Source organism: Propithecus coquereli, unplaced genomic scaffold (assembly GCF_000956105.1).
Source record: "Propithecus coquereli isolate 6110/MARCELLA unplaced genomic scaffold, Pcoq_1.0 Scaffold52, whole genome shotgun sequence".
Lineage (NCBI taxonomy): Eukaryota > Metazoa > Chordata > Mammalia > Primates > Indriidae > Propithecus > Propithecus coquereli.
The window spans coordinates 3,981,877-4,004,399 of record NW_012151063.1 but is presented as its reverse complement, the minus strand read 5'-3'; the positions used below and the strand labels follow the sequence as shown (position 1 = coordinate 4,004,399).

Genomic DNA, 22,523 nt, shown 5'->3' with positions numbered 1-22,523 from the left:
AAACTGTCCAGTTAAAATTACAGCTCTTTATTGGTGACGTCAGCACTCTTCATTTTGTAGGAATAAAACAGAGGCAGGTTACGAGCATCCTTCAAGCCTGATGGAATAGCGTTGACGTTTGAGAAGCTTCCCATTGTCCATAGGAAATTGGCACCAACAGGGTCCACCCCTTAGGAAATAGAAGGGAATTAGCAAAGTGGGCAAATGGATGCTTCTAGGAGGCTGGATTTGGACTTCCAAGAAGGCGGGAGGAGAAAAGACCACCCCTAGATTTTAAGAGCTTCAGGCAGCAGGAGAGCTTTGTCTGTTCCCCTCACCCTTCCATGACTGTGGGGTGTGTTTGCTTTGGATAGCTCAGTAGCTGACAGCTGAACCACGGCCAATCACCGTTGCAAAAGAGAAGGTCATCCACCTGTCGATCCCAAGGGAGAAGTGCCGTATCCTGCAGAGGAACGGAAGCCTGGAATTTCATCTGGCACAGGATTACTAGGGAGATCCACATCCAAAACACAATCCCTCTTTGGCTGCTGTTTTTAAAGTATACTTTATCCCCATTCCAAAATTCTCAAGGTATTTTTGGAAGAACAGAGTCAATTGGAACACACGTTTTTGATCTATGGTTAAATATGATGGAACTTAGAATGCAGCTTACCTTATTCCTCCAACAAATAGGTGAGATTCTAATTTGGGAACAGCAGTAAAACTCGTTGCGGGGATTAACTCCCTGTTTACTAAGAGGCGGCCGTGATGATTTTATTTGGAAACAGTCATTGCTTCCTAACTAATGCTGATGATGCGTGGGAGCTATTGATTTTCAGTGGCTGTCGTGTTTCCATTACTACAGATCATTTCTCTCTTTGCAAACTACCTTGGACCACCAAACTGCCCGTGTTGTAGCATAATGAAAAAAGACAAGGCCCACCGGCGATGCAAGTGGAATGTGTAACATACATGATAACACATGGTGACCGCGATGATTATTTCCTGATGCTGTTATACTTTTTTAGTAGCAACAAAAGCATCCAAGTGAAATAGGATATTTCTGCTTTGAGCGGCTTGTTTAGCTCAAGCTCAACATGTGTGAAAGCTTCCTAAGTAGAGCATGGTGCCAGGCACTGAAAGATTCCCTTTTGAGGATCCAGAGTTAATCTGGATTCTGTTTGTTGAATATTGTTAGGAAATTTGGTGATGTTTTCTAAAGGATTTCCATTGTAATGATGTAGGTAAAGTTGTAAGGTTACCGTCTCTCTAGATGGAAATACGTAGTCATGTGCCTGTTAAGTACACTGTAGGTACAGGGATTTGACCTCTTTAAAAAAACCTCTCTTCCCCCCTGGTTTATGTGAGTATCATATGCCATCTGAGCCGCAAGAAACGCATTGGCCGGTTTCCACTTGCGGCTCTGCGCTGCCCAGAGCCAGCACGCTCGTTGAGTTCCAGTCTGCTGCATGAACAACAAGTGGAGAAACATGATCTTCCTAAATTGCTCACAAGCTGCTAGGTGAATGATTTGTGTTCCCTTTGAATCCATGCTGTAAGTAGAAATGCCTGCTCCTGACCGAGTCACGACTCCACGAACACGCCATTCGAGGACGCGGATTATTGCCGCATCCTCGCTGAAGCATCCCGACTTAGTCCAGATTTCTCTTTCAACAGACCAAAAGGGCAAACCCAGACTTGGCAGACAAGGCAGCTTTGGTCTCACGGGAGAGTTTTCTTCCTTTATCAACCTTTCACTCCTAAGCTTTCCAGCCGTGGTAATCTCCCAGGTCATGCGGCTGGTGTCCATCCCAGGAGCGTGGTTTCTCACTGAGGGTGCTTTCAACAGATGTAGAGAGAGAGAAAGCAAATTAAAAGGAGAAAAAAATGCAAATTAAAAGAACCAAGGCACACCGCAGAAAGGACTTCAAAGCACCAGGGAAGCCTCAGACCCAATCTGGCCACTGCTTTCATTTCTGAACTACGTTATAATTTGTGATGTTCAAAGCCTGTGTTGGATCTGAGGATATGTTCAGAAATAATTTTACTGCCTCTATATCCCTTCTGGATTATGCATTTAGAAGCAATTGCTGTATACAGGAATACATAATGTTCTTTAATTCCAATAGGGGCTCAAGTGCTAAAGATAACAAAAACAGCAATTGAGAAACGCACGCACGTGCGCGTCGGGCCGTGGAGACGGAGGCGGCCCGTGCCGCGTGTTTTGAACAGACGGGGAAGCTCTCCCGGGCACCGCCTCCACGCCGCGGGAGGACAGCTGACAGGCAGCCCAAATGCCCGTGCAGACTGCTGGACTCCAGATGGCCTGCCGGTGCTGGCTGGCACTCCTTCAAAGCCTGCCTTCCTTGGGTCCCTAACAGAATTCACATTACCTGAAATTTGAGGGAATTTGTGGGGTTGGCTGAACAGATTCCTTACATAACTTGAGATGTGCAGGCGGAGAGAGTGTAGATGAAAACGGATGCAGCGACAGCCCGTGCATGTTAGTTTTCTCTTGCTGCACAACGAATTTGCTGCACAGCTCGTGGCTTAAAGCCACACACGTTTATTATCTCACTATCTCTGTGGGTCGGGAGTCTGGGCATGTCGGAGCTGGGTTTTCAGCTCAGCGTCCTGCAGAGATGCAATCAAGGTGTCGGCTGGGCAGCGTTCCTTTCTGGAGCTCGTGGCCCTCTTAGGAGGTCACTCAGGTGTCGGCAGAATTCAGTCCCTTGTTGTTGTAGGATTGAGGTCCCACTTTCTGGCTGGCTGTCTGAGGGGGCTGGTCTCAGCTCCTAGAGGCCCCCTGCACCTTCCTGCCGTGCGACCTTCTCAGGGATACTCTCAATACGGCAGCAGCAGCACTGTACGTCTTCAGGTGCAGTCAGGGGATCTCTTGTTCCAGTCTAGTAAGAAAAAACAGTGTTAGATAGCATAACCTAGGCGGTAGCATCCCATCCCATTTCCTCTGTAAAGCAGCATAACCAGGGATGCCGTCTATCCACCCTTCCTGGTGATAGGAATGTGACTGTCCTTCTGGTGTAGGGAGGACATATTTTATGTCCCGCTTTCAGAAAGAAAAATCAGAACACCTTCCTAGCACCTGCTTTTTGTTTTTTTTTTCTTGTTCTTTTTCTTTTCTAAGTGTCTTGAGCTCAAATAATCCCATGCCGAGGGATTTCTGGGGTGGTATATTTTGCCATCCCTCACCTTATACTCTCCTGTTGCCACCTGGGTTTTTCTAAATGTCACTCACAATTTTTGAACATGGTTTTCTTGTGACCTTATTATTTGACAAATATCTTTATGCAAATAAAGTTTATTTGGCATCCTTGTATTATTTATTAAGATGTTTAAAATGATGACGATTCTGTGTGGAATTTTCAGTTCTTCCGTGCCATAATTTCCTTTAATATCTTTAATCTTGACTTCATCCTTGAGCTTAAAGGAGTTTTTCTAAGCTTAATTTCTTAGAGTGATTTTTTTGTATGATTTTTACTCTATGCATCAGGGGATATACTTTTAGCATTTTCATCTCTGAAAATACTTTTTCAAAGGTCAGACTGGCAAAGATTTTCTACCAAAACATGGTAGATCTTGCTATTATCATCTGTATCTGGTGTTCCAGAGAATTCTAAAGTAGGCGAGTTTTTGTGTATTTATAATGGAACTAAAGACATTTTGGGGGGCTGATCACAAACCAGCCAACAGAGCACAGGTGACTTGAGAGCTAGGATCTACACCCTGTTGTAGGTCAGGACAGGGTGCAGCAGGAACTTCTTGGGACCAAGAACCAAGAATAGAACCCACCACGTGGAATACGGTTTGCCCTCGGAGAGCTCATGCTTCCTCATCTCAGCTTCTATGTGCACGCCTCTTTTAGCATCTACTGGTTTACTGGCCCCTTTGGTTTCTTTGAGAAAATGAGACACCCAAGACACCTACACCCCTGAGTCTGGGCTCTCAGATCCCAGCCAGGGGTGTGGGAGGCCAGGGTGGGGCGGAGCGGTGCGTGTCCCCATAACCTCTGACACAGGGACCACCTCCTCTTCGATGCAGTGGACGGATCATCTGCACTGATACCTCCAAAGACATCTTCTGTTATAGAGAGAACTTTGGGTTTTCTACCTGGATCATTTGGTTTGGTTTTCTTCACTGCACTAGTTTTAAAGTAAGCTGCCAGGATATGTCTCCACTTGTAGCTCTTTTCATGGATTATTCTGGAAATGACGAGGCTGTTAAACTCAGAAAAGTTTTCTTCGTGGTGTCTGATTGCTCTCAGATATCTCCGTCTGTCTTCCCAGCCCATCATCCACCTTGTGTTCCATTTGCTGGTCACTTTCCTTCCCTCACCTACTGATGATACCACGGCTGATGCACTGCCCTACTGATGCCCTTTCTCTTTTGGGTACCTTTAGTGACCTTCCTTTTCTGATCTTTATATCAGATATGTATTTCCCTGAGAGATGCTATTCTTTATTAAACGTATATATGTATGTGCATAAAATTGTATGTGTGCATATATGAGTGATTCCATTATTTATTAAAACAAATAATGAATTTATATATTATATATTTATACTGTATACACTATATATGTATTTATAAAGTACCCATTGTATATACCTTTTATACCCATTTGACTTTATTGTTTAAGTTATACACATATTGATATATATATATATACACGTATATATAAATATATATAGGTAGATTTTTTTCTTTTTGAGACAGAGTCTGGCTCTGTTGCCTGGGCTAGAGTGCAGTGGTGTCATCATAGCTCACTGCAACCTTAGACTCCCGGGCTCGAGCCATCCTCCTGCCTCAGCCTCCTGAGTAGCTGGGACTATATGCATAAGCCACTGTGCGTACTTAATTTTTCTATTTTTTGTATAGATGGGGTCTTGCTCTTGTTCAGGCTGGTCTCAAATTCCTGGCCTCAAGTGATCCCCTTGCCTTGGCCTCCCAGCGTGCTAGGATTACAGGAGTAAGCCACTGCACCCAGTCGAGATATATTTTTAAATAAATAAGAAAGTGTATGTGCGTAGGTATAGGCCTGTATGTGTACACTCATGACCACAGTTAGAGGATGCTACTGTAAAAACTGACTGCATAATGATCTATGTGCACATGTATATACACACACACAGCAAAAATGCCCTCATTATTATTAATGCATGATGTGTTTATTAATAAATATATGTTGGCCCATGATATAAACCTCAACATTACAGACATTCTGACACATATTCTCATTGTTGTTTTAAGCATAAATGATTAATCCAGTTTTTATTTTGTGCTAAGATGAGGTTGCTATACCTCCCTACTTCTTCAAATGTTTAGCAAAAAGAAAGACTTTATTATACTCAAATTACTCCTAGTACAATAAAATAATATAACGAGGAAAATAAACCTCCTTTGCTTTTTTTTATCTAGTCATGAAAGTCATTTCGGACAGAGACCAGCAAGTGAGGCCGGGATTTCTTAGAGAAGGACTGGCATTTAAACATATTTTAACATTGTTTACCACTTTCTTATTTACTCTTTTTTAAGGTGTTAAATATTGTGAGCTGGATTTAGTAGTTTCCAGCTTCTTCTACTGAAAGTAATAATAATAAAAAACTCCAAAATCCTTAACCTGAAGAGATTTTATAAATACTTGAAATTGCATATAATTACCAAACAAATGAAATCATTAAGCTAGAAATTACTTTTTCTGTGGATCTCTAAATAGCATGCTTTAAAAAAGAAAAAAAGAAGGGAACTCATTTAGCAAAAATCTGTAAACACCTGGAGAGATATTAAACTTATATCTTGGCCTGAGGGAAATGTTTTATGGATTTACAAAAGAGCGAGATGATTGGCTTCCAGTCATTAAGTGTATCAGATTAAACATCATATGATCACCACACAGTGTTATTTTGTGAAGTAATATTAGGGTAATGTAAATATAGAAGAATATTACAATTGAGACAAATTAGAGATTATCAGGATGTATTTTTCAAAGCTGGGTAGTATGTTATGATTATAGAATTACCTAAGGATTCTGAATTCTTAAAGGCAAGACTTGCAATCTTATAACAGTCTCGACATCGTTAGCAACGGAGGACTGAGTTGAAAACACAATACCTCTTAAGGAGCATTTGCATCAGTGGAGGGCCACACTCTTGCCTAATGTATGGGCTGTATCTGCGAAAGGTATTTATTTGCGATGATTAAGTGACCCACCCACAGTCACGCAGGTCTTCGTTTCAGCCCACATCTAGGATCAGCAATCTCTCTGCATCCACTCTTTTCCTCCTCTGTGGAAATGCCACCCTTCTTAGGAACCACAATTTCCGACACCTACTTCGTGCCTTCCAAACAGAAATGGGTCATTTCCTTGAATACCGGTTGTTCTTTGTACAGTTAGTTGTTGAGACATAATTCTTATTTTCTTTATTCCCCCAAAGATTCTAAGACACAGCCAGTGGTGTATTCATCTCTGTGTTTTATAATTCATATTGGAAGACCGAATCAAAATCCTCTTGCCAGGAACCAACACAACACCCTGCCCAAAATAGTTCTCACTGTTTGCTGCAAAGGTGACACTGTGTTGTTACGAAGTGTTTCGGTTCTGGGTTTGAATCCCAAAACCCTGACATCTGGATCTCATCAGCCAAGTTATGTAACAACTCGGTGCTACATTTGTCTCATCTGTAACATTAGGCAAAATACTTCCTGAAATTTTTAAGCAGGCTACAGAGATTTGGAATGGTGCCCTGCATATGGTAAGCAAATATCACAATTCAGTTGTTAATGTTCTCACTATGAGATAATAGCTGTAGTAGAAGGACCACCGGAATGGGAATAAAAAGGTGCTAGTTTTCACTCTATCGCCAGCTAGCCTGCAGTATAGACACAGTGATGCACTGTAAGCTTGTAAATACTAGCTGGGTCACTGTTTCTAGAATCTTATAGGCAAGTCATCCTCAGCCTGTCTTCAGCTTCTTGACATATAAAAGGCAGATATTAAATAAAGGGAAGCCAGGCTTCTTGGTGAAATAGCTAATTCCGGAAATGGGGTAGAAAACATACAAGATAAGCTTGGAGTGCCCTACGGAGCCAGGGAGTAAGGAAACGTCCAACACCCCCCCTCTACACACACACACATACACACACACCCCCCCCCACAGTAGCACAGTGACAGAGTACCTCTAGTGGACACACAGCCAAGTGAAAGAGATTGGGATGGCCCAAGCTGCAACAATTGGAGCAAGAAAATTAAGCAGTCAGGAGTTACAATCAGAATATAAAATACATAGCCACAATTCCCCGCGGACATACGTGGCTGAATACATTAAACAAGATGCCAATTTCCTAATGGTGCTGTGCAAAATTGCTGCAATGTTCTTGGCTTAAAACAACCCAGAGGTATCTCCCAGTTTTCTTTCATGCGATGCCTGCATTTTATAGGTCAGAAATCCCACACGTGTCTCCCTGGGCTGACATCAAGGTGTCAATAGAATCGCTTGCCTTTGAGAGCCCTTAGGGGAAATCTTTTTTCTTCCCTTTTTCTGTTTGTAGAGGACGCCTCTACAATGAGCCATGAGCGCTCGTTGGCTCATGGCTCCTTCCTAGTCTGCAAAGCCAGCGGCAGTGTAGCATCTTCTGATGTCTCTGACGCTGGCTGCACTTCTGCTCCATCTTCTTTAAAGAACCGTTGTGATCGCACTGGGACCATGTGAGGAACACGGAATAATCACCTCCTTCTTTTAAGATCAGGCAATGAGCATCTTTAATTCCATCTGCAAACTTAATTCCCCCTTGCCACTTTGCATAACTTATTGGCAGGTTCTGGGGATTAGAATGTGGATATCTTGTTCTGGAGATGAAGCAGATTCCCCATGCAGAAACATTCCAAATAACTTATATAGATACTCCTCCCTCAAGGAAGGGGAACTTAGATCTCTACTCTTGGTTTGACCATGCACGATGACTTCCTTCCAAAGAGAACAATGTTGAAAGGGGAGAAGAAGGATGAATTTACAGTGGAGACACCTGACAAACACGACCTCACCCAGGTGGTCAGGTTCACATCCACAGTGTTAAGCTGTGTTCAGCGAATGCGCCCTTGCTATGATGTCATGAGAAGGTTCTTTACCTCTGTCTTCCTCCCCCAAAGTGCATAATCTCAGTCTACTTACAGTGAACATCAGACACACCCCAGTTGTGGGTTAGTCTGCAAAACGCCTGGCAAGAACTCTTCAGTTATAGGTAACCACAATTATAATGCTAATTAGGAAAATAAGGCACCCACTTTAAAGAAAACCATCATAATAACTTTAATTTATAAATATCAAGCACAGTGGTAAACCGGCTGTGTTTAGGATCTAAAACTATCTCTCTGATGAAGGCACACGTTGGGATATTAGGATGTTGTGCGTGAGTCTCACTGTAGATGTGGTTGAATGTGTGCGTGTGCATTGGTGTGTGGGCATGTGCATGTCTGTGTATGCACACGCATGTGTGCCTTCCGGAGAGAAGCAAACAGCTATCACAGTTAATTTAGGCCAGGTTTTGCTCTTGTAACAAAAAACTCCAAAATTTTAGCAACTGTCACAAATAGGCCTTATTTCTTTTTTTCTGAAGTTTATGTCAGTCTTGGGTGGACTAGGTTGTTTCTGACATATTCTGATTCATGCTATAATGTGGGAAAATAATGATGCTTACCCAGGAAAACTGAGAGAGTATTTTTAACCAATAATACAGCCTACTACATACACAAAATGTGTTGCGTGAACACAGTCACACTGAAAAAAAGATGAGAACCACGTGCCTTTAGTTTGTTTCCCTGTTGGCATTTCTGTCGTTGGTACCATTGTGTTCGCTAGGTTGGAACTGAATAGAAAAAGAAACATCTCCATTCTGCCTAACCAGCAAAGTTCCGAAGTGGGTAAAGTCGCAAAAGCCCTCCTGGGCAGTAAGAATTATCCCATCTTCCAAAGATTTGAGTGACCTTACGATTCTTACACAGTACATGTTTTTAGGACCCTTAATTGAGGTGAAGAGGTTTTTGATCTTTTGACACAAAAGACTCAGGAATTGAAGAGTGGGATGATTTTGTATAAATCTAGACTAAGTTTGGTTTTTTGGTTTTTGTTTTTTTTGGAATGAAGAGAACCATGTCTTCATATTCTAGTATGAATCAGGTACACACACAGGAAAAGCTACCGGAAAGCTCCATGTAATTTCATTAGTAAAGACAGATGAGCCACTTTTAGATTTAGACAGTTTATCCCTTACATACACAACTGAAGGAGAAAAAGCCAAAAGTGCCAGCTCCTCTAATCCTTGTCTCACACACAAAAAGTCATATGGCATAGAAATTCCACCCAGTAGTCAGCAGTTTATGTCCCAACTACAGAAAGAGGCTTTTCGTCAGAGTTAGTGCTGTGTAATAGAATATGTGTGTGTGTGTGTGTGTGTGTGTGTGTGTGTGTATCTTTTATATATATATATCTGCAGAGGTTATTGGTTTTTTAATACAACATTTCAAGAGGTATCTTAGGGCAAATAAAAGTCAATTTCATTTCCAACATGACTTTTCTTAATAAAGATACAGAAAATGTACCTAGCAAGATACAACATTGAATTACTTTCCATTGTTAAATACATTATGATTTAATCTCAAGCTCATAGAGATTCTTCAAGGGGTAATTTATTCCATCAACTGAAAGTTCTAAAAAAAAATAGGAGAGACTCATGTAAATATAATAGGATTTGTCTTTTATTCCTGAGAACAGAAACATTTCAATAACCAAATTCACAACCAAAAAAAAAAAGAAATGCTAATATAAGGTTAGGCAATGCTCTATGACTGTAAAAAGAAGCACAGTCATATGTCAGTACTTATAAAATATTTAGATTTATTTTGATTCCTAGCTGAGAAAGTGTGAAATCAATTTTTCCTAATTTCAGTAAAACAAGAAAGGAAAATTATTATTCACATTTTTGTCTCATTCTGTCTTCCAAATCTAGACAGATAAAAACAGGAAAATATACAAATAAACTTACTATATTCCATTATTACAATGAAGAATTTTTGAACTGGCAGAAAATGCCAAAGAATCAGAGCTTGCTTTTACTGTAATCACAAAAGCATTTCCTCAAGTGCTTTGAAATGACAACCCAAGATAAATTAAATGGCAGAGTTCTTACAGACTATATGCTCAAAAATTCTTATATGACCTACTGATAATGGATAATAATCTAATATCTATTCTCAAAATTAAAAAAAAATGAAAATGCAGCATTGCATTTTTTATACTTGGGAGGAGAATCAGTCATTGATACCACAAAGAAGAGTCTATGTTTTTCTCACTACGTTTATCATTGATTCATTACAGTTGGTACAACTGCGATCCCTTTCTTGTAGTAGGTGTGGGCTTATAGTGAAAAGTACGTGATTCATCGAACAGATATTTGCCATGTAATTTGTATTATATGTGCTAGATATTTTGGGAGCCATTGAAAATTAGGGAATACAGTAATGAAAAAATAATAGTCAATACCTTTGTGTTCTTGGAGCTAATAATGTGAGCAGTTATTAAACAAAGCATCATATTACAAATTATAGTAAATTTTGTCAAGGAAAATGCCTACTGCAGTAAATAAATGAGGAAACCAAGTTGATTTAGGAGTGGAGGTTGGTGTGATCCAGGGAATGCCTTTCTGAGGAAATGGAATTTAAGCTAAAGAGTAAAAAGCAGTCATCTGGAATATATTCTTTGCAAGCAGGGAAAACAGCACCATGTCCAAATGTCCTAAGGAGTCCTGGTGATAAAATGAGTTAAGGCATGTTCATGGTGGTGTATCAGCTAGCTTTTGCTGCATAAGAAGCCATCCCGCAGCTAAGCATTTTAAAACAACGGTTATTTAGCTCATGATTCTTGGTTGTGCATTTGGGCTGTGCTCAGCCGGAAGGCTCTTCAGTCTGGAGTCAGCTGCCACGGCTTTGGGTGTTCACTAGATGAAGATGGCCTCAAGGGGTGCTTGTCTGTGCACCACATGGAATAGCATCCTCCACATGGAGTTTGTCAGGACTGCACATAGACGTGCTCAAGTCCTCTAACAGCCAAAGATGAGGACAGGTACACTGTCACCCCACATCCAGAATTTCCAGAATAAGCAAATCCATGAAGACACAAGTAGATGCATGTTTTCCAGGGGCTGGGAGAAAGGGGAAATGGGACAGAACACCAATGGATGCAGGGTTTCTTTTTCAGGACTATTTCTGCTATTAAATAGTGTTGATTGTTGCACAAATCCATAAATATATTAGTAACCATTGGATTGCATATTTGGAAAGATTAAATTGTATGGTTTGTGAATTATATCTCAGTAAAGTTTGTTGCATTTTTTAAAAAATGTAAACTAGAGGAATTAAGACACGCTAGGAGGCCAGGTGGCCCTGGCTCATGCTTGTAATCCTAGTACTTTGGGAGGCCAAGGCAGGAGGATTGCTTGAGCTCAAGAGTTTGAGACCAGCATGGGCAAGAGTGAGACCCCATCACTACTAATAATAGAAAAAATTAGGGGGTGTGGTGGTGTGTGCCTGTAGTCTATTTGGGAGGCTGAGGCAGGGGGATCACTTAAGGCCAGGAGTTTGAGGTTGCAGTGAGCTATGATGATGACACCACTGCACTCTAGCCCAGGGGCAATGGAGAGAGACTCTGTCTCACACAAAAAAAGAAACAAACAAACAAGCTAGGGATATAGGAAAATAGATTAGAACTGAACAAGGGAGACAGAAACAGACCCTAACAGATATTAAATACTTATCATGTAAGTAAAGAGGTATAATACCTATGTCTCTAGAAATAGTATTAGCATCTAAGGGACTAATTAAAATGATGTCTATGTTATACCATCCAGAGAAATAAATTCCAAATGAATTATGACCCAGATGTGAAAGAAAACTTTCAAACTATTAGAAGAATATGTAACAAAACAAAACATCTTCATGTCTTTGGATTAAAGGAAGAATCATCTTTAAAAAAAGAGCAGACATTATATAGGAAATTATTAATAAATTATACATTTTAAAACTTAATTTATATGATAAAAAATCTATAAATTGGTTATGGGCAGCAGGCTAGAAAAGATATCTCTAATGCTTATTAATTGTGTAAAGTTGGGAAAATTATTTAATCTCTTTATACGTCATTTGCCTCAGGTGTAAAATGAAGTATCATAAATTATCTATCTCATAGGGTAGTTGTGAAAAATGCACATTCAATATATGTAAAGCCTTAGGAAGGTGCCCAGCATACACTATGCATATTTATGTGTTTGCGGTTACATCCTTGAGAAGAGGCCATCATCATGTATACAAAGATTTACTACACATCAGTTACAGAGATGTTCAGCCAACCAGTGGGAAATTGGGATGCTAGTCAAGAAGGGAATTAGGAATGATTACAATGCCATGCAGAGATGCACATCTCCACTAGTTTTAAGAAATATGCAAATTGAAATACAAACTAATAACATTTCATATCACTCAGATGGGGGCAAAAATACTATCTGGTAATATCAAGTGTATAAGTGGCAGGCAATTCTCTTACCTGCTAGTGAGTGTGTAACATAATACAACTCTTTTGGGAAAGATAAAGTTAATATTAGCCTATGTATCAGTTAGCTACTGCTGCGTAACAAAACACTCTAATATTCAGTTCTTTATACCAATAAGTACTTATGAATACACAGGTCATGTTAGCTGGACATTTATTTTGATAAATTTTGGCCCAGCTCATTCATGTGTCTGCTTTGTTGACTTTGAGTTAGTTTTCTCATATAATTGGGGGTTTGCTGGGAGTAATTTTGACAATGTTTGGTTCTTCTCCATGAGGTCTCTTCTCCTGTAGCTCAGTAGCCTGAATGTCCTCATGAGGCAGTGGCAGGGTTTCAAAAGAGCAGGAACACATACAGGGAATTCAGAGTCCCAGCCTTTGAAATTGCACATCATCACTTTTATTCTTTTCTTTTGAAAAAACACAAATCTTAAAGCCATCCAAGATACAAGGGGTGAAGACACGGACTCCATCTCTATTCAGGAGGAACAGCAAATTCACAGAGAGGATTGTAGAATTTGGGACCTTTTGTCTGTCCGTTGACTATACCCTATAATTCAGCAATTCTCTCTCTAGTAGTTCTATGGCCTGGAGCAGAGGTCTCCAAACTACCAGATGCCTTTTCGAAATCTTTCAAAGTATAATAGGGATGATTTTAAAGACATCAGTTTCCAGGTACTCACCCTCCCAATGGATGTTCTCTTTTCTAAGCCTTGCTCATCACCAAAAACCTTTGCCTACATCACGAAAGAATGACCTTCCCTATACATGACAGGTTCTCACCACCCTGCTCTGCCACGGCATATAACACAAGAGAGATCATTCCACATGCTGCCTTCTGAGATGCCCCTTTGCTGAAGGCTCTGCAAAATAAGTTTCCCATCTTATACATATTTCCTTTAAGACTAAAGTTTGGTCCTGTTCTGATGTTCTTACTTGGGGAGTGGGGGTGGGTATGAAGCTGTAGCTGAGCGATTCCAGTTCTTTCAAATGCAGAAATCCAACTTTTCTGGCATCCACCAGTTTTTCCAAGATGTGCATGCATTGGGTGAAGCCCATCAACATGTGTTCCAATCTGACAGTCGTCTTTCAGATCGACTGTGGTAAAAACAATTCACGTGCAGATTGAATCTGTTTCAAAATGTATGTGGGACATGTGTATCCCAGTTAGAGCCAGTTCTCAAGGTGTAAGGAGAGCAGAGAAGGTTGAACAGATTGAGTCCCTACCCTCCTCTCTTTTGGGGGTCAATCTTATCCCCTCCCCCTCCTCCCGCACAGTCTACCTCTGTCACTCAGAGCAGCCTGTCTCCTTTGCTCATAGAAATGTATTCCTGGTCCCAGCTCTTCCACTCATCCCAGCACTTGCTCCGCAAGCGCTTAGCCTCTCCTGCTGAACCCAGCAGAGGATTCTAAATTCATGACTGCATTGCCCTGTCTCTCATATTTGTGTGGACTCCTTCAGGGACCGCATGTTCAAGGGCTCAGTACGATAGGTATTGCAGAAGGAAGGGGTCTGTGAGTGCCTGCACTCACGGTTCATGGGCAGTCTGTGAGGAGGTTATATCGTAAACGTTCCCTTCTTCTCCTGTCTGTATTGGATTAAAAGATTAAGCCAACACTTGGCTGTGGCCAAGTGACAAACTAATCAATCACGTCCATATCTGCAATGGCCAAGAAAGCATTTATTTTTTTTCTTCCCCGTAGTCCATGACAGAACTTCCCCTGTAATGTGTTTAGCTAAGAAGGGCTCTTTCTGTATTTAAGATAACAAGACTAAGTTGAAAATACTGGCCTTTTAAGAGATAGTAAAGTGCTATACAATAAAATATGAGCATATTATAAATATGATATTTCATGTTAAGAGCAATAAAGCTAAAGGTTCTTTTTGGTTCTATTATTTCTTTCTATTCCTGTAGAGATAATGTGGTCACAGGGGTATCTGTTGATGTTCCATGATTATTTATATACAGAAGTGGTAATAAATATTAAAATATTAAAAAGAACAGATGTAAAATTATTTTCCTGCCTGAAAATGTTAATAGCAGTAGCTATGATGACTTGGGAAGTGTTCTTTTGATTTTTATTTACCCCTTTATTGTGGTCTACCTTTTCCAAATGCTATGTAATAAAGTGTTTCTATTGCATTTGTACCATAAAGTGCTCCTTTAAATACATTGACTTTTGAAAATAATGTGGATAAAGCACTAAACGGGAACATCAGAAGAAGGGGTATAAAAAAGGATGGATCTCCTTCAGGACTGGAGACATTAAGATATTTTATTTATAAAATGGTATTTAAATTTTAATAATGGTATGGCTATGCTTTTGTTTGAAGTTATTTAAATATTCCCTTTAATATTTAAATCCATCTCTCTATGGAGGTTTGATGGAGATGCTAATTGTTAAGGGAAAAGAAATATTATTCTGGCATTTTGAGGAAGGGTACACATGGGAGGGAAGTAGAAAACTCAAGGCCTGTCTGGACTTTGTTTGGGATTTTTTGTCAGCCACAAGCTAGGTTTATTCAGGAATAAACTCTAGCAGAATTGTTTTTTCCTGAACCCTCTAATACTTATTTATATTAGTCCATGATTATATCTAAATTATATATTCAAAAGAACTCGGTTTGTTTCTAGACATTTAATTAGTTCTATTTGCTCAGACAAATAGAACAGCAGTTTATTGAAAAAGAACAAAGATGTGGAAAATTAAATATACACAGAACAGTCAAGGTGGTATATAATGGTGTTACTGGGTCAGGCTCTGCTATATAAGATTAATTTAAAATCGTGGTTTGGCAAATAATTTCTATCAAAATCTCAGCAGGAGTTTCTCCTTCAGTTGACAAGCTGACATGGAAATTTGCATGGGAAGACAAAGGACCTAGAATATATCAAAGAGATCTTGGAAAGGGGAAGAAACGGGGAAGGCTTCCATTTTCCTCCTTAAAAAGATACTATAAAGGTATACTAAGCAAGACAGTAGGCTATGCACACTTGGAAAGAAATATAGATCAATGAAATATAATTACAGTTAACCCTTGGCCAATGCAGGGGTTAGGGGAACTGATCTCCATGCTGTGGAAAATCCACATATAACTTTCGACTCCCCAGAAACTTAACTGCTAATAGCCTACTGTTGACAGGAAGCCTTGCCAATAATACAAACCATCGATTAATAGGTTTTGTATGCTCTATGTATTATATACTGTATTCTTATAAGAAAGTAAGCTAGAGAGAAGAAAATGCTATTAAGAAAATCATAAGGAAGAGAAAATATATTCACTATTAATATTTATTAAGTGGAAGTGGATCCTCATAAAGGTCTTCATCCTCATTGTCTTCATGTTGAGTAGACTGAGAAGGAGGAGGGAGAGGAGGGGTTGGTCTTGCTGTTTCAGGGTTGGCAGAGGCGGAAAAAGTCTGCATGTGAGATTTTCTTAAACTGGGTCAATGCACCCAGTTTAAACCCATGTTGTTCACGGGTAACTGGAAAGAGTTTAGAAATAAACCGTTGCAATTGTAGTGAGTAGACTTCCAACAGTGGTGGCACAGCAATTCAGTGAGGCAAGGATGGCATTTCCAATAAATGGTGTTGAGACAATTGTATATCCATATGCAAAAAGATGAATTTCAACCCTTACTTCATGCCATCCACTAAATCCAACTAAAATGAATGCAAGATGACAATGCAAAAATTAAAACTCTTAAACTTTTAGAAAACAAAAAGCAATGTAGGAGAGAATCTTCAGGGCCACGGATTAGAGAAGGATTTTGCAAATATGGCATCAGAAGCACAATCCTTAAAAGAAAACAATGGATACATTAAAACTCATCAAAATTAAAAACTCTTGCATTTCAAAAGATACCATTGAGAAAACCAAAAGACAAGCCACACAGACTGCGAGAAAAGATTTACCAACCATATTTCTGATAAAAGACTTTTATCTAGAAAATACAAAGAACTCGTACAACTCATTAGAGGCAAAGAACCCATTTTTAAAAATGGGCAAAAATATGTGAAAAGACAGTCCATCAGAGAAGACAGTACATGAGAAGATATTCAATATCATTAGTCATTAGTTAGATCCAAATTAAAACTACAATGAGACACCATTTAACGCCCATTAGTATGGCTATAACCAGAAAGATATCAACCGGTGTTGGCTAGAGTGTGAAGAAGTGGGGAACCTTTATACACCTTGGTGGGAATGCCAAATGACTCAGCTGATTTGGAAAACATCTGTCTGCTTCTTAAAACATTAAACATAAGTTTGCCATCTGAAGCAGCTGTTCCACTCTTAGGTATCTATGCAACGGAAGTGAAAACATGTTCATGTGAAAAAAAATGGAGCACAAATAAATGTGCATAGCAGCATTATTCACAATAACCATCAAGTGGACAGTCTGAATGTCCATCAACATGAATGGATTGAAAAAATGTGGTCTAACTATATAACGAAAAATCGTCCGGCCATCAAAAGGAATGAAATACCGACCGACACATACTGCAACATGGATGGTCCTTGAAAACCGTATGCTAGGTAGTAATAACAGAAGCAAGATATAGAAAACCACGTAATATGTGAGTTTATTTATATAATCAAAGACGTGGTATGTTAGTCACAACTTAGTGATATAACCATGAAATAAAACTATCTTATGAACATAGCATAGTTTCATAACTAGGCTATGAAGATTGTAAAAGCATTCAAAGTCTTTAGAACATTTTCCTCTGATGGACTGGGGAGGTTTCCCTGAGCACTTACTAAGAGGATTTGTTCTGTAACATTTGGATTTAATCAAAACGCAGCACTCAAGGATCCAGAAAGCCACATGTGGCCCCGAGGACACAGGTTTCCCAGACTTCTTTTGGTGGGGTTGGTGGTGGCAGGGAGATGGCACCTGAGCCAGGCTGGGGACTCCTGATTCTCTGCCTCTAGCTGGAAGTTAAGGAGGTTTCTAAGAGGAGCATTCTGAAGAGAGCAGGCATGTAAGGTCAGATTCAGGGCAAAGGTACATTCCAGATACCAGCACCAAATTAAAAAGAACACCTTTTCCCTGTCTTTTGTGTGTTTCCTGGAAGACTGCAATAGGAAAGATAGTCAAACTTTAAAGGAATGTATTTTGTTGGAGATAATTATGGAGACGTATTCTCTTCCCTAATCTACTCTCTGTCTTTTGACTACATATCTAATTTGTCTAATATCTTTTACTTTTTAATGGAAGAGCACTATAAAAATAAGATCCACTGCTTCTGTAGAAATGTACAGAATAGAAACAAAAGCAGAAACCTTCTTCCTCGAATTAATAATTACAGTATTTTCAGAAACCAGAATGGTTTGTTTTCTAGTACAAATGATTCAGTGTATCATTTATGTTCTACCTTTCTTTAAGAATTGCTTCTCCTTTAGTTTCTTTAAAACAATTTAACAGCAAATTCAGTCCATGAGACAGCTTTGAATTACATTTTATACTGATAAACTCCGACAAAACCAACCAAAAAGACAGTCAAGCTAATTTGATGGAGATTAATTTTTTAAAAAAGAAAGTTTTCAGACATTTAAATGCAGAAGAATTCTTGGACATGTATAGATTTCTGTATCAAACTAATTATTATATTAAATGACACATCAATACCATGATACCTTCTAAGCGATTGGAAATGAATGCGTTACAAGAAGAATGTTGTTTTTTTCCCACTGTGTCTCACTCTACCTTCTATTAGGTGAAACCAGTGATATGTTGCATTTTTAAGGCATCTTGGGTACCTTTCCCCGACTCTGTGATCAATGTCCTCCTGTTGGTAGCCTCAAATTGTCTATAGTGGGAATATTTAAACTACACAAATCAACAAACACTACAAATCAATTTTCTCACCCACCAGCTTACCCAGGTCTGATTTTTATAGGGTGTTGAACCACAGGGAATGGATAATATTTAACCTTTGTTTGACATATGAAAACAGCAGTATCAAGCCTTTGTTTCAAAACACGTTGAAGCTCTTCGGAGTCGTGTAGATCTGCAGCATGCTTTTCATTCACAAGAGTTTCCCATGACGGTATTTTGTCTCTACCTTAATTCACTCATCAAGGCACCCTATGGAAAAGCAAAGATCTTTTTGATTGATTGACTTCAATTCAGGTTATTTGTCGTTGGATATGCAACCCATGGGCTGCATCTGCCAATAAAAAGGAGGGCGTTGAGCCGATTAACTAGATAATTCAAGCCAAATTGAATATTTTAGCCTCTTATATCTGGAAAATATAAAAACCGAAATGGTGCAATGGGTACACAGGGCATGAGAGAGGTTTTTGCAATGGTTAAGGACCCCTCTGCATTTTTGCTTATATTGAAATTCCCATGCTGATCTTACTTGAGGTGATCAAGGTAGGTGACTTCAATCTTTATTTTACATTTCTACAAATTCAGGTAATGATAACTTTCAAATGATATTGAGTATTGCAAACACACAGAACACAATTTAGAATGTTTTGTCTTGATTTAAGAAATACTTATTGCAAATAGTTTTTTTTAAATACTAGAGAACATAAGAGAATAACGGATAGTGGTTTTCCAACCACTGAGTAGAGGTGAATCCTAGTGATTTAAATTAGTGACATTTCTGATTCTTTCGCGAATTATGTGTTTTTAAGTTTTCAATACATGAAACTAATGTTGGTTTTATGATGTTTTGATTAAAGTCCTGCCATGTTTATTGTTTAAGTGTATTTCTGCTCTCATTATGAAATTTCCTAACCATAGTGTATCAGTGACATTTCAAACTTTATTTAGATTGTAACATGTTAAAATCAGAGGACCATTAAATACTTCATTTCTTTTAAGAATGTGGGAAATCTCTTTTCTAATAATTTAATTTTTTCTTTTTTTTAAAACAACTCACGTTAGCTTTTTTTTTTGCAGTAGTATCATTTTAACCCCCAAAGCACATTTTCACAAGATATCTAATCTTTTTTGCAATTAACATTTTGGATTTGTTCTTCTTGACATCTTTATGTTTATATGCATTTTGTATCGCCCTATTTCATTTTTTGAAATCTAAATGTAACAGGTTTCAACTTTTTTTGTTACATTCTTTTTTTTTTTTTTTCTTTTACTGGGTAGCATCTCTCTCTTTTCTGAATTTTTGCAAACCTGTTGTTTTTGAATTCTCTTTTTTCCCTTTATTTTCCTTCTCGATATGACCCCAGGAGGCAACACAAAGAAAAACGCAGATGATATAACCAGTAATGACCGTGGTGAAGATGAAGGTATTTTTTGTTTTTTCAATGCTCAACCCTGATGCATGAGTTTATACCTATCTATCTCTCTATTTTTTTAATTTCAATCTGTTTTTCTTCCCCTTATTTAAAACTAGTGCACTTCTGTGTGCTTCTTTATTTTCTTCTTGTATGAAAACCACTGTCATTTTTAATCCCAGTTTCCATGTAAAGGACTGCAAATCACTGTCAGAAGAAGTATAAAGATTGTTTCTAGACCTGAAATGACTAACAAAAATGCTATTTACAAGGAAGCCCACCTTTTTTTTTTTTTTCCTTTTTTCTTTTCATTTTTTTGTCTTGGTCACAAGAAGAGAAGATGGAATTTTAAAACATGCATGTATACTTTCTTTTCTTCTTTCCAGATGTTATTTTGTAAGTTAAGATTACATTTTTGGAGCTTTGCTTCTTATTAATTCTTTTTATAAACTGCAAAACTCTGCCACACCTCAGTAGAACTTTTGGGGGTGGGAGGGCTGGAATTTCAGTTTTGTTTTTGTTTTGTTTTTTTTCTTTTCAAACATATGGATTCCAAAATAGGTTTCTAAGAAGCTGCTCACAGTGAAGTACATAAAAAAGTGTTTTAATGAGATTTTAACGAGATGTTTCTTTCAGGACAGCCTTTTAGCAGCATGTAAAGAAAAAAAAGGTATTTCAGAATTTGAAAAAGGACAGAAAGCTAGCTATGTGCATCTTTCTTTTCACACCAGGGCTGTTTTGAAAACACGTTTTTCTCCCCAAAATGTTTTGTTGCTATGAAAAGTTTCCCTGTAAGGCTCCCAAATTGCTCAATAGATTATCCACCAGAAGTGAAATGTGTTTTGTTTTTTTTTTAAAGATGGAGGGGAGAAGCACTCAAGCAGACAACTAACTAGCACACTGTATTCTGCCCCTTCCGTAGAATAAACGCTTTAAAAATCAAGAGAAACAAACCAATAAATAGTACCAAAATAAGCCTTTACTTGTTGAGAAGGCTCTGTAGCATGGATAAAAGCACATTTTTCCCACCTGCGTAGCAAAATGCATGGAAGTCCATTTATTTTCCATAAGGGATAAGGCCCCTGATGAAGCTCCGGGTCTCTGGCCGAAAGGGAGTGGTGAGTTATCCTTGCTGGCCAAGCTCAACTTCCTCCAAAGGGCCTTTTTACCAATTGCATGTTGTTTTTGCCCTTTTTGCTTTCTTTCATGAATAAACTGCTCTCCAAGAAAAGAAGGCTGGACAACATTGCGGTCAACCCTGGTCTTCTGTTAACATTATTACTATTATTACTATTATTTATTTATTTTTTTTATGGAGCTCGAAGTTCATAGGGCTGTCATTGCCTCAAATAGCTGTCCAGAAGAGATCTCTCCCAATGGTATTCAAATATCAAAATCTACACCTGCCTCAGGTAGACTTTGAGGAGGGCTTAGGAACATCTGACATTTTTTTGTTCGGTGTCCAAAAATAAATTAAAATAAAATAAGTGTTTCTTCCCTTAGTACTCTCATCTGTTCTAGCGCTATAATCTGAATCATACCCAGATCTCTCTTTTTCAGATATTTCCATTCGATCATTGGGATCTGTTTTCATGATGCTCACCTTGAAACTTTATTACCTTTAGGATGCCATCGAATTTTCACTAAATCTAATAAAGTGTGATTTTTTTAAACTTCAAATTAATACAGCATCCGGTTATTACTTAGGCAAATTCAAGAGAAAGTAGTTCCATGTTTCATGAAAGGTAAGAGACATTCATGTAACATATATTCCACGAGAACATCGTAGAGCAGCCCTTCAAAATCTCTACTTATTCCTTTTTCCCACAATTTAGTAGCCAGCAGCCAATAATGGTAAAATAAATGACAGCAAAAATAGCAAATCGGGAAAAGAAAGAGACAGTGCATCACAGGAAAATTGCATGTAATGCATGATGAATAAATGCTTAATAGAGGATTTTTACTTTACATTTAAATTTTATATGAGAAAATAAAAGACACTCTTCTGACCTGGATTAAATATCTGCAAATACTTGGGAAACGTGACACTTTGTTTCTGTACTTCATTGTGACCAGAGATTTTCTCATGTCTTCTGTACACACCAAGTAAAATTGTGATCATAATTCATTCTAGTCGGAGCCATCGTCCATAGGATGGTAGTTCATTTCCTCGACATTCCTTTCTGATGACTCAAAAGTGTCCCCATGAATGAGGAAAGAATAAAACTTTATTGAAGAAAAAAATGAAAATAAATGTACATAGGTGCACGTTTTTTAAATAACATACAGATTTTTAAATGATTTATACACACATGCAACACACACACACGTAGGCTGATTAATATTAAACGGGTTATTTAATCATAATTTTTCAGAAAGCAGGCTGTACAGTCTCCAAATCTCTATCATCATAGATCATTGTTTTAACATCATTGCTAATGAAAATAACAAAGTAATTACTAAGAGTACTCATTGGTTGCAAATCACAGTGGCAGTTTATGTCCCCTGTGAAAATATAAAGTATTTAAATAATTTCATCTTGAGTTTGGATTCTTTTGCCATTTTTTATTACATCTCTTTCATTTTTGTTACTTCAATATATGGGTTTTGGGCCGGGCGTGGTGGCTCACGCCTCTAATCCTAGCACTCTGGGAGGCCGAGGCGGGCGGATT

The 22,523-nt window shown here is 38.6% G+C and overlaps 1 protein-coding gene across 3 annotated transcripts in view; it reads left to right on the top strand.

The window, feature by feature from the left end:
* The window catches only part of NLGN4X (neuroligin 4, X-linked), a 244,148-nt gene that overhangs the window by 85,764 nt on the left and 135,861 nt on the right, over positions 1 to 22,523 (top strand). The window contains exon 2 of one of the 3 annotated variants that reach the window (XM_012656808.1): positions 19,804 to 19,863. The exons of 1 other annotated variant lie outside the window; for it this stretch is intronic. In XM_012656808.1, the coding sequence (XP_012512262.1) occupies positions 19,804 to 19,863 (60 nt within the window). Of the gene's footprint in view, positions 1 to 17,413; positions 17,449 to 19,803; positions 19,864 to 22,523 lie in introns of all 3 variants that reach the window. One more of the 3 variants, XM_012656810.1, reaches the window with a different exon arrangement.